This window comes from Phoxinus phoxinus (genome assembly GCF_949152265.1).
Source record: "Phoxinus phoxinus genome assembly, chromosome: 3".
NCBI lineage: Eukaryota > Metazoa > Chordata > Actinopteri > Cypriniformes > Leuciscidae > Phoxinus > Phoxinus phoxinus.
In genome coordinates, this window is record NC_136878.1 from 41,368,198 (window position 1) to 41,381,101 (window position 12,904).

General features: G+C 36.9%; 1 protein-coding gene across 3 annotated transcripts in view; it reads left to right on the plus strand.

The window, feature by feature from the left end:
- Nucleotides 1-12,904, plus strand: part of doc2b (double C2-like domains, beta) — a 256,275-nt gene that overhangs the window by 230,144 nt on the left and 13,227 nt on the right. For all 3 annotated transcript variants that reach the window (XM_079608666.1, XM_079608667.1, XM_079608668.1), the window contains one exon: nt 2,103-2,212. In XM_079608666.1, the coding sequence (XP_079464792.1) occupies nt 2,103-2,212 (110 nt within the window). The remainder of the gene's footprint in view (nt 1-2,102; nt 2,213-12,904) is intronic.

The window sequence follows — 12,904 nt, forward strand, 5'->3', positions numbered from 1 at the left end:
GACCAAGTTTTCGGACCGCGTTCCAGGGGGCGCTGTCGAGCCCCCCTGCCACGCCCGGGTACCAGCTTCAGTCCGGCTCTAATGGCCGCGGGTTCTGACATTTGTGCAAAGTTTCAAGAGTTTTTGAGCACGTTAAGGCCCCCAAAAGTGCCCAAAAGGTAGTAATATAATAATAATAGTTAAGAAGAATAATCCGGAGGAAAACAATAGGGCCTTCGCCTTTTCAAGGCTTGGGCCCTAATAATAAATAATAAAGAAGAATAATCCGAAGGAAAACAATAGGGCCTTCGCCTTTTCAAGGCTTGGGCCCTAATAATCCTTAGAAAAACAATAGGGCCTTCGCCTTTTCAAGGCTTGGGCCCTAAAAATTGAGAACCACAGCTTTATGGCAATATGTTGATTGTTGATTTCTTATAATGAAGATTCTGATCGTCAACACAGTCTTTAAAACATGCTAAAAAAGACAATGTACACACCTGTTAAACCTGTTTTAAAAAAGTACTGTCTATCACTGTTCAACATCCATATAAGTAAAATTGCATTTGAAATGACATCAGATATAAGGTAAATTGCTGGACACTAAATTGGTGTCTGTTTGTGTTGACAATTGAAATTCTTAATTTAGATGGATGCAAAGTACACCACAACTGGGCATGTCTCAACATTCACCTTGCACCATCCGTGCGGACAAAAATTGGGCGTGGACCCTTCTAATGACAATAACTACGGCAGAATGCGGACGGCTGAAGTTACTTCAGTCTTTTGAGTCTGAGGCGTTTCACTTAATGAGCCCTATTACACACTCGGCACAATGTATCGCCAGGTGCGACGCAAGTGTTTTTTGCTAGTTTCAGCCCGATACAGTTATCATTTTCACATTCTGCGTCACCTTGTTTAAATGGTCACCAATTTGTGCGCCCATGGCCGTGCTGGTCTGAATACAAGGTGTGTTCAGGAGCATTGTTGGCGCGTTGCTATTTTGAGGCAACTGAAATAGACTGCGCCATTGACCAAAAAAAACCTGGTCTAAAGTCAAATGGCAATATTTTATTTTATTTTATTTAAAGAGCCCGTTAGTAATGTGCGCCTATAGGTGGGCCCACAACGCGTGTACACTTTGTCCCGTAGAATTAACGTTGCACGAGCAGAAGCGTTTAGTTTTTCCGCTTGCAAATTCCAACTTGTAAATAGCAAATCCGCCATAGTGCGAGCGCAACTGGCTTTTAAAGGGAATGGAAGATGAGACTCTGATTGGTTTATTGCACGTTATGCCCAAAAACACCCATTTCTCATTAAGAGAATAGGGACAACCCTTTTAGACCATTTTTCCAATCGCTTTAGACCATGTGCTTAGATCGTTAAAATAGTGCCCTATGTGTACTTAACCATTTCAGGTTTTTCATAAACTTACTTTAAGAGACAAACACTACCTTAAGATTTTCCTTGTCACTGACCAACCTCTGTGTGCTACAAATATTCATCATGCCTCTCATTATGATCAGTTTTTGACCTGTACCATCCTTGCTCATCTTGCCAACAATCCACTTAACTACTGACAACATAAGACTCCTCTAAGTCATCCTCCTTCTGTCTGGATCATATGTCCTACAGTAGAGCTGAACTCTCCTTCACAGGGTTACAGAGTAATCGAATGGGATAGGATATCAGAGTTATCCCATTAGGATTATAAACACCTCACAGATGTGCTAGATGAAACAGAGACTCGGGCGTTAATCACACCTGCTTTAATCACCACGAGGAACTTTCCAATTTTCCATGAACAGGGTACAACATAGTGCTTGACACTCTTTGTTCTCCTTTTTAATAAGTGGTGCAAGAAGGTGCTCAAGCTTTATACAATACTTGGAAAGTCAAACTAAATATTATACAAGCTGTTTTATTTTCCATTCATTGATTTGCAATTTTACAACCTTGTTACCAAAACTTGGCGCATGTTTAAATACAGAGTTTAAACCCCTGATTTGCCTGACATGGTGAAATGGAAGTGTCTGGTATATTTTTAGCTTGTGCTAAGAATAAAGACTAAAGAGTACCAGTGAACACAACCACTAATCTACAAGCAAATCTATCATTTCTTCTAGGCCAATAAGCTCCGCACCAAGACCCTACGCAACACTCTCAACCCTGTCTGGAGTGAGACCCTGACGTATTATGGAATAACAGATGAAGATATGGTTCGCAAAACACTCAGGTACCTAATCACAATCTATACATTCATTACTTATCGTGAATTTGATATGTCAAGGCCTCTGCAAAACTCTACAATTAGACATTTGTGTCTGAACGCTTAACTTATTTGTGTTAAGTTGCCGCTGGAAATGACAAAAGTTTATCCATCATAAAGAAGTGACTTAGTGGAGTTTAGCGAAGGGTTGAGAACCTAAAAAGACAGATTTGGGTAACACTTTATTTCAATTGTCCACTTTAGACATTCTACTAACTATAAGTAACTTTGCAAGGATGTAAACGTATTATACTAACCCTAAACTATCAGTCTACTACAGTCTATTAATACTCTGAGAGTTAGCTAACATGTAGTTGCAAAGTTACCTGTAGCTAGTAGAATGTCTAAAGTGGACCATCGAAATAAAGTGTAACCTACATATTTGCTACATATTGAGAGAGAAAAAAAACATTAGGTTCATTCCCATGACGTATAGGTGGGATAAAAAGAAAAGGATATCAGAGAAAGTGGCACGCGAAGCAAATCAACTTAAGTTTAATGAGGGCTTTTCAAAAATGTCAGCGGTGACTGACCTAAGGTCCTACTTTAATGAGAAAAGAAAAAGAATATGTATGTTTTTTAATTAAGTGTCCATGGTTACATGATTCCCATGATCCAGTTGTAATTGGGTGGGTCAGGTCCACTCCAGGCCCCATGTAGTGCTGAGCCTGAGACCTAATTACAAGCAGAACAACCATTTGCCTTCAATGATTCTTGGACCGCTGCTATAGAGTGTAGTGGGGTGTTATGGCATTCATCCAAATTAAAAGCCTCCAGTTGAAGGACCAGTGAAGGAGGTCGAAATTTACTTCTCATGCTGTCCTCTACAACTGAAAGCTTACATCATGTTTAGATCTGGTTTCTGGGGTCTTCATAAAACCTTGTATATCAGCACTCAGGAATATGGCAGTATATTGAGGAAACAGTGTTTGCTTTTATCCTTTAAAATTGCATCATATTTCTTGGACGTTATGTGACCCTGCAGAGCAATTATCTGGATCTAATCACTCAAATGATCTGGCTGCTCATGCCATTAGATTTTCTTTGTCAACAGAAACAGTGCATAGAAAGCATCCATTGGTTTTCTCTAAATATGTTTTTGGATGTAAAAAGTAGGGTGAATGAAATATCTTCAGTGGTGTTACTAGAATGTGGGGTGAAAAACTTAAATCAATATAAAAAGAAATTCCAACAAAATGTTGCCAAAAAAAAAAAAAAAAATTTGAATGCATGAAACGCTACCTTTACAATCCAAAATAGTTAACAGACCATTTTTGGTGCTTTTTTTCTCTCACAATTCCAAGGATATTTCTCACAATTCTGCGAAGAAAAAATATAATTGCAAGACATAAATTTCATAATCTGACTTTTTTTTTCTCTGAATTGTGAAATAAAATCGCAATCGCGAGTTTTAAAGTCCGAATTGATTTAAATGTTATAGGTGTCACAAATTGGTTGCAATAATGAGAAAATGATCTAACAGGGACAACCAATTTAAAATGTGAAGTAGAGCTGACAATGAACTGAAAGAAACACTAGGCTTAAATAGACAGAACAAACCAATCAAATTAAGGTGAAACACCTGTGACAACCTGATCAAACCATTTGTAACCTAGGAGGCTAACTGAAATGAGAGAAAACTGAGGCACAGAATTGAAATTTAATACAAAACCCATCCAAACATAACACAAACTCAGATTATCCCTAACAATAGGTTTAAAGGTACTATACGGTTATCCGGACCACACGATGGCCTACCCCTAACCCCGCCTCTAAACCTACCCGTCACTGGGGTTAAGACCAATCAGGGATGACTATACGGGACTAAAAGACACACGTGTGGTCCGGATAACCGTATAATTCCGGTTTAAATATTTTGTTATGATGTAACTGCAGGGCTAATACAATATGCCCTCTATGAACTGGATATGTGATTATTGTGTAGATCTATTGTTTACATCACATTCATGCTTTAAATGTAGACTAATCATCACAGGTTCCAACAGTCCAGTATGTCTGTTTAATGGCTTCCAACCATATATGTATGTGTTGAGCTTCAAAGTGCGTCTTTGTCGATGTTATTCTATAAAAATGAAGACCATCATCCAAAAGCACAAGAATTTTTTTTCTTATTCCGTGGATCTTGCCGTTTTCCTCCACGTTACCACTGTTTTTCTGCCTCCTTAATAACACAAATGCCATAATACAAATGCAGTGATGGAACTTTGAAGTCTGTGTTAGACATTTTGCATCATTTTTGTTATAGTGTTTGTAACCTGACACTTTAGACGTCAAAGTGGCAATTGCTAGAGGTCTTCCGACTCCGTGCTAACTGCTAATCAACCTATCATGACTCACCTCTGCAAACATTTGAAAGTTTTTCATGTCATATTCATTTTTTTTGGCCTCCCCCTTTATACACGATGTTGCCTGGTGGTTTCACCCCAGCTGAGATGTCATTGGCCCTTTCTGAGTGACATTTAATGCCTTGCAAACATGACTGTAGCAAAATGGGTTGTTTTTCACGGAGCTTGATTGTTTAGTTTGCATTGAAACCCTGTGCGGTGATTGAAATGCGGCATTAGGATAATAGCACAGACAAAGTGGCAGTAAAGATTACACCACAGAGGAACATTAGTTTCCACTTGTGTGTATCAACATAACAGCTGTTACACTCACAATATCCCTCAAATCCATTAAAAGCAGATTAACCAAGTTGCCTGAGTAGATAACCCACTTGGCAATGTCTTTCTAGTTAAATGTTGCAAATGTAAGAAAATGGTTTAATGTGTCAGATAATGAGGTCAAAAGTACAAGTCTAGCTAGCTATACACATTAAATGAACATTTTGATTCAATCTTATCATGGTTAATGAAATAAATGTCAGTAAACTAAAATAACAATGTTGTGTAACTAATATTCTGCACACATTCACTTCAATGCTGCACTTGCTGTTGGCAACTTGTACAGAAAATGGCCATTGATTACTGACAGAGCACTTTTGGGACTTTTTCAGTGTTAACTATTTATATGGGCTGACAAAGCATTAAATGGGAATCCGATTTCAATTTGGTGTTGATTAACTCTTACTTAATATGGATTAGGTTTCCAATAGAAAACTGCTTGCAAAGGAAGTCATTATTCTGAGGATTTTTATACCTACCATCAGTCTCTGTCTCATATGCACCAGTATATAGACATGTCCTCTGGAATGAGGAGAAATATGATCTAATGTCCCAATACTGTGACCAGATAGCTTAATACCAGTTTATTGGATCTCATACATTTTCATTTGACTATCATATGACTAAAAGATAAGACAATATTAAAGGGTTAGTTCGCTCAAAAATGAAAAAAAACTGTCATTATTACTCATCCTCATGTCATTCCAAACCCGTAAGACTTTCGTTCATCTTCTTTCACTTCATTGACAGTCTACACAACTACAAATTTGACACTTCATAAATGCATAACGAGATCGTAAAACTAATCCACATAAATTGATTGATTTAGTCCAAATCCATTCCATATTGACTTTTGACCCGGAGCCGTTCTAGCCACCATTCGACTGTAAAAAGCAAGAAGGAGGGAGACGAGAACGCGCTGCCTGGAACATTTACTTATAAAAAACGGCCCGATGGAAGTGTTGATAAATAAAGTCGTCTACAATGTCTGCCGCAAGGAATTTGCATATGACCGGAGTTCGTCAACTCTCAAGTACCACATCAATGCAAACAAAGCATCCAACAGTTAACGTTAATCCGGAGGTAGGCTAAGACCTAGCACGTCCCGTGATACCAACTCTAGCAGTTAACGTCATCTTCAAACCACACTGGAGCAAACACTGAAACACAAACAGTGTGTGTGTGTGTGTGTGTGTGTGTGTGTGTGTGTGTGTGTGTGTGTGTGTGTGTGTGTGTGTGTGTGTGTGTGTGTGTGTGTGTGTGTGTGTGTGTGTGTGTGTGTGTGTGTGTGTGTGTGTGTGTGTGTGTGTGTGTGTGTGTGTGTGTGTGTGTGTGTGTGTGTGTGTGTGTGTGTGTGTGTGTGTGTGTGTGTGTGTGTGTGTGTGTGTGTGTGTGTGTGTGTGTGTGTGTGTGTGTGTGTGTGTGTGAGTGAGGTAACAGTCCAAAAAAGAGGGCAGCCTTGAGCTCTGAGAATGTAGAGAAGCTACTTTGTCTCAGTGACTGGCTGAAGGAGAAGTAGAAGTGAGGCAGATGTGTCTGACTACAACTTAAAAATGAGAAATTGTTGATTTTTTTTTTGTGTGAAATGTGGTAAAAGCGGCTGGTTTTTTATTTAAAGGTTTATGTTCAATTACACAAAAAAAGCCCTGGAATTGATATTGCACTATGTTAAACTTTTGGTCTCTTGCCTGAGTCTATGGCACATACAAGAGAAATAGTGTTGACATTGAGGGGAGTGTTCATTTATTCAATGTGTCCCCTTGGTTATAACAATGGCCTGAGATGCCTTGTATGTACAGTGAAAAAAATATTTTTCCTGAAGCACTTTTGAATTTATTTCCTCAGCATATTAGGTCATATTGTTGCTTGTTATGGCCATTATTCGAACAGTGAAAATAATAATAAAAGAGTTTTTGAACTTTAATGTCACTAATGCTGATTATTCATTGATTCGTTTGAATTGAAATATTTAAAATACTTTCACAGCTAAAATTATGTATGCGATTAATTTAGATGAATTAATCACAGAGTATGTCATCAATTAGATTAAATGTTTTAATCGATTGACAGCCCTAATATATACCGGTATATAGACCAATCACCAAGTTAAGTGGTCTAAATGTGTATATATATATATATATATATATATATATATATATATATATATATATATATATATATATATATATACATAAATACATACATGCATGCATACGTACATATAAATACATTTAGACCACTTAACTTGGTGATTGTTATCAGGATGTGAAAAGAGACTTTCAACCTGAATAACAAAAAATGTTTCTGGAACAAATTGCCTGCCGTGCCTTTAAGTATCAAAGCAGTTGATTACTTTGAGAAATTGTTGCTTTAGTATTTTGGATAAATTGGTTATATTATTGAGTTGTATTTAATATTAACTATTCTTTCTCAATGCATTTATTTTAATGGAACTATTATAATTGACACTTAAACACTGTAGATGTAAACCAAACGATGGGTGATAGATAATAGTAGTTAAGAAAATGTGACCTGCAGTCTCTCTTTCCTGAGCAAAATCTGAGGCTGCAAGATGCTAAAAACTTGATCACCAAGTCCATGATGGAGTCGTCTAGACAGGCCGGAGTTAGCGAGAGCAGGCAGTTATTGTGCGAGTGGCTGGCTTTTCCCGCTGAGATTGCAGCTCTGTGTTTGGTGGCTCCCAGATTTGTCTGGACTCAGAGTGAATTAATGAGGCAGAGAGTCTGCGCTTCAAAGGTCACATTTCTGTCCTTAATCGGTGCAGTAACAGGTTCATTCAACACAGCTAGAGGGAGGTGACGCTGGGTGATTTACAGTTTAGAAAGGTTTAACTTAGGCCTGGGATGAGGCTTTAAGGCTTAATGATTTTTAGAGAATTAGCTCCTTTGGGAGGAGTTTGTTTGTTGATATGAACTGGACATATTGACAAGTTGACTGAAATCCTTAAAGGAGTTGTATGGTTTTGAGATGAAGTACAGACGTATGTGTGTGTGTGTGTGTGTGTGTGTGTGTGTGTGTGTGTGTGTGTGTGTGTGTGTGTGTGTGTGTGTGTGTGTGTGTGTGTGTGTGTGTGTGTGTGTCTGCAGACATGTGGATCGGGGAGGAACCACCTGATGATTCACCATTGCTTTTCTTTAAGGCTGTCTTAGCCAGTTTCCATGGAAACCGAAAGTCTCCCTCATAGGCAGTTCCTTTAGGGATCGCTCTTGTCCTTCACGTAAATAAACTCCAAGCACTGGCATATTCAGCGTCTCACCTGTAGTGTTTACAAAAACTACATTTTCATTATTTCCTCAAGCAGCGTGCTGGCACTTTATAGCGCCTTAAATTTCCTCAATAAAGCCTGTCTAGTAAAGCCCTGACGGTCTGTGCCTACATCCCAGAGATAAAATTGTTGTCTTATGTCTGACTCAAACTTGTCTGCTCTCGATCATTCTGAATGGAGGGTACAAATGAAAAGAGATGGGCATAAAGAGAAACAGAAAGAGACAAAATCTCTTTTGATTCCTCTGTGTGCTCCAGCGAGTAGTCTAGAGGTTTAACACTGAAAATCATTTAAACCATTTTCACAAATAATTACAAAGGAATGGCAATTAACACATTGAATTAAACATGACATTTTGAAATAGAAAGTCTGAAATAGTATTTTCTTGTTAAACGTACTCGAAGAATCTCTTTTACTAAATAAAAATAGGTTTTTCGAATAAACTTTGAAGTGTGTGTGTGTGTGTGTGTGTGTGTGTGTGGGGGGGGGGTCTGGTAAACAGTACATTATGGGGCCAAAATGACAAATCCTTGTCCTTGTGTGGTGTTTTTTGAAAATGTAAAACTGCATAACGTTTTCTGTGATGGTAGGGTTAGTGTAAGGAGATAGAAGATGCAGTTTGGACAGTTTAAAAATCATTATGTCTATGGAAAGTCCCCATAAAATATGAAAACACAATGTGTGTGTGTGTGTGTACTGGCTGCACGATACTGGAAAAAAATTACATTGCGATATTTTTTTCCCCAACGATATATATTGCGATATTGAGAGCCATAACTCCAGACTAAAGTCAATAATTACCATTCCATGATATTAATAATTTCACTAATAAGCAAGCTTCATTACAAGTGACAAAAAGGTCACTTAATATTTTATTCCAAAATTAGAACATTTCTGTAAACACAAAAGCAGAACACATTTTTTATAAAACAGCAGCTTAACATAACATAACCCCCCTGATTGGTTTACAACAATATAACTTAAAATAAATATATTTTTTATAAAACAACTTAGAAGCATTTTGGTTCACAATCTTTTAAGTCAACTTTTCTTAGCCAAAGTGCCAAAGTAAAACAGTGTTGGTGTTGGTCATCATAATCATATGAAATAAACAAAATGAAATAAAGCTTTAATATATTTTGTAGTATTAAATCTTCTAAACAGATTAGAGAACATGTTTCTGTAAACAGAAAAGCCAAACATATTTAAACAGCAGCTTTACACCATACCGCCGCCGCTCCCAACACGTGCTGTGTGTAGGGCACCAAGAGCTGAGGGGGCACCAAAAAATAGCCTAATGAAAAATCAATAATTATAATGCCGATATTATTTCAGTGTAGAAATAGATCCCAAGTGTTCCTTTTTATTTAAGTTCCTCCCGGAACACTTTTTTTTTTTTTTTTGCCATTAACCATTTTAACACAGCTACTGGCCAATTCCGATACCAATACAACTTTTGTCATTAAAATGGATTACTGTTTCAATCATGTTTTAAATAAGCAAAGTTCCCAAATGATTGGATAAAAGTATACTAGCTAATTTTCTGCCGCATCATCTTCATTGAAGATGATGTATAAGATGAAATTCATTGATGTATTGGATCCATTTAATATTCAACAGGCCAACATAAATACAACAGAACAAAGATATGAAATAAACATTGCTTTTTAGGTAGGCCTAACAGTAGTTCTCAGTTACAGAAATTGAATAAAGTAATCAAATGTAAGATAACACTGCTGTTTAAATTGAATATATATTGTTCCGTATTAAAGTTACAAAGGTTATTCAGTCAAGCAGTCTTTTGTTGTTTGATTAACATTAAAACAAACAGCAGCGAAGCAGGAATATTAGGCTTTAAGGGCTGCACCGATCCAATACACTGGTACATGTGTTTTATTTCTCAACGGTTTACGTTCTCTTAATCCATAACTGACCGTGTTTACTAGGATACTCGCCAATATGGCCATTTTGATATAATTTTGTGTGAATTCAAGTCCATTCAAGCACAAGAAGCCGCGAAAGAGACTAAACTAAACTGAGAACTCAGTATTCACGCTGTCTGAGATTTGTCTGTCTGTCTGCTTGCTTTGGATGTGTGTGCATTAAACTTCTCACAGAGCGAGTACCAACTTGAGTTCTTTCGCATCTTCTTGTGCTTGAATATTTAAATTGGCAAGACTTAAAAACACATGCAAAGGATAAACTTTCCGTTAATTTGTTTTGGCAACCATTTAATTATCTTATTTTATTATTTTCAGACATTATACAATTCAGTGCCTTCACAGTTAAAGGGTTTGTTCACCCAATTTTTTTAATTCCGTCATAAATTACTCAGCCTCATGTCACTCCAAACCCGTAAGACCTTTGTTCATCTTCGGAACACAAATTTTAATTTTCTTTGATGAAATCCGAGAGCTTTCTGACTGCCCCATTGACTGAAACATTATTACCACTTCCAAGGCCCAGAAAGGTAGTAAAGACACCGTTAAAATAGTCCATGTGACGACAAAAGGTTCAACCTTAATGTTGTGAGCGACGAGAATACTTTTGTACGTTTGACTTTATTCATCAATTTCTTCCCTTCCATGTCAGACTCTGATGCTGTTCACGTGAGCGCCAATACTGAGCTGGCTTTCTGACATAGAACCTGACATTTTTTATAAACATGTAACTTAAGGCAAAGTACTTTCAGATAATAAAAAAAGTAAGTACTTACTTTTAAATACTTTCCAGATAATAATTTAATAGTTTAGTTTACAGCAGTGGTCCTCAAACTTTTTTGGTCACGCCTCCTTTAAACAGTTTTTTTTTCTGCTGCACTTTAAATTGAACATTTCAAACATTTAAAACCCATTGTTTTAGAGGATATGGGGAGTCAAGTTATATAGGAAAAATTAAAATAAAGGAGCAGTAAATGTAATATATGCAGATGTATGAAGAATCTCAGAGCAGAGAAAACTTTATGGACAGCTTCACAAAGAGACCCACAGCTTCTCCTATAGAGTGTAAGTCAGACATGTACATGATGTCAGGCTTCAGTCTTTCACACTTTCACTCAATGGAGCTCTGAGGTGTTATCTCACTCTAGCATTCGGTCTTTCCCATTATTCACCAAACCTCATTTGCCGGCGATCTTCATGTGCCGCTGATGAACATCAAAGTGGTGTTTTAGTGGCGGGCTATGGCGAACTCCTCCTGTGCCTATGAAAGCATGTGATTTATCTGAAAAGGCAAACCTCCGTTGCCAACATCATCTCAGACTGTGACAGCTCTATTCAAAGCCAAATTACCCTCACAAGTGGCACACCTCTTAAGCCTTTATTCCAGAGCCATTAACACTTGCGCTTTACGAATACAAGAATACTATTTGCAAACGCATTTGCCGGAATGTTTACAGACAATTAAATACAGCTAGATGTGCTTCACCTCTTATTTCTCTTGTTTTATGAACAGGATTTATTAGGAAGCCATTAGATTAGAAAATCGTTTTTAACAGCAGGAACCCTGTCCTCTTCCAATCTCAAATCAAGAGACATATGTGCATAGTTTAATTATTTTCCTCTGTGTTCTTTAAGCTCATAATATGCCTGAATCTAAATTTTACATTTTTGGGGATGTCATTATAATTTGGCCATCTTTATGAACTCACATTTTACTTCCCACTAATATTTTCAATAGGAATTTAATAATTTGACTCACTAGAATAGTGTAATTATTTCATGAATTAAAGCGAGAACTCATAATGTGTTCCACCAATTTTAACATATCAATCTAGTATTTAGGCAGATTTTAAATGTTCTAGCGAGTTAAATGTATAAAATTCCTACTTTACATTAAAAATGTGAATATATTTTATCAGAAATACAGCAAAAATCGTTCTAATATGCTGATTGGGTGCTCTAGAAATATTTCTTCTTATTGTCAATGTTTAAAAAAAGTAAACATTTTTGCTGCTTAATATTGTTGTGAAAACAGTGATAAAATGTTTTCAGGATTCATTGAATAGAAAGTGCAAAAGAAAAACATTTATTTGAAATATTTTGTAACATTGTAAATGTCTTTACTGTCACTTTTGACCAATTTAAAGCTTTTTTTGCTGAATAAAGATATTTTTGAACCTTTGAACAGTACTGTATGTGTGTCAGCGTTGGTTGAGAACAAAACAAAATAAAAGGCTGGATTTACTTGCATCAGTCCAATTTATTTAAACACAAAAGAAACAGAGCACACTGCCAAAAAAAACACGGTGAACAGAACAACCAATTTAATCCTGACGAGAACGGACCGAAACTGAAGCAAAACCAAGGCTATAAATACACAGGTGAATGAAACCACGAAAGTAACAACAGGTGTGACACCTGTCAATGTGAAACCATAGAAACAGAACACTAAACCAAACTGAAACAGACAATAAACAAGATCACAACAATGTGTCTGTGTATTAATTGCAGTAATTATATATTAATTTTTTTATTTTTAGAATATATTTTAGTAAGCACCATTGCTTTTACATCTGACTAATTTGGACTTTTCTACCGCACATTATTCAGAAATGTCTTTGCAGATTCAAGGCCATGCACAAATATGTCCAGCTCACACAGAAAAACACAATGTACTGTGATTGCGTTGAACAAAAATCCCTGAACTCCCTGCAGATTTATCCAAGAGGACAGCTGGCATTAAACATAC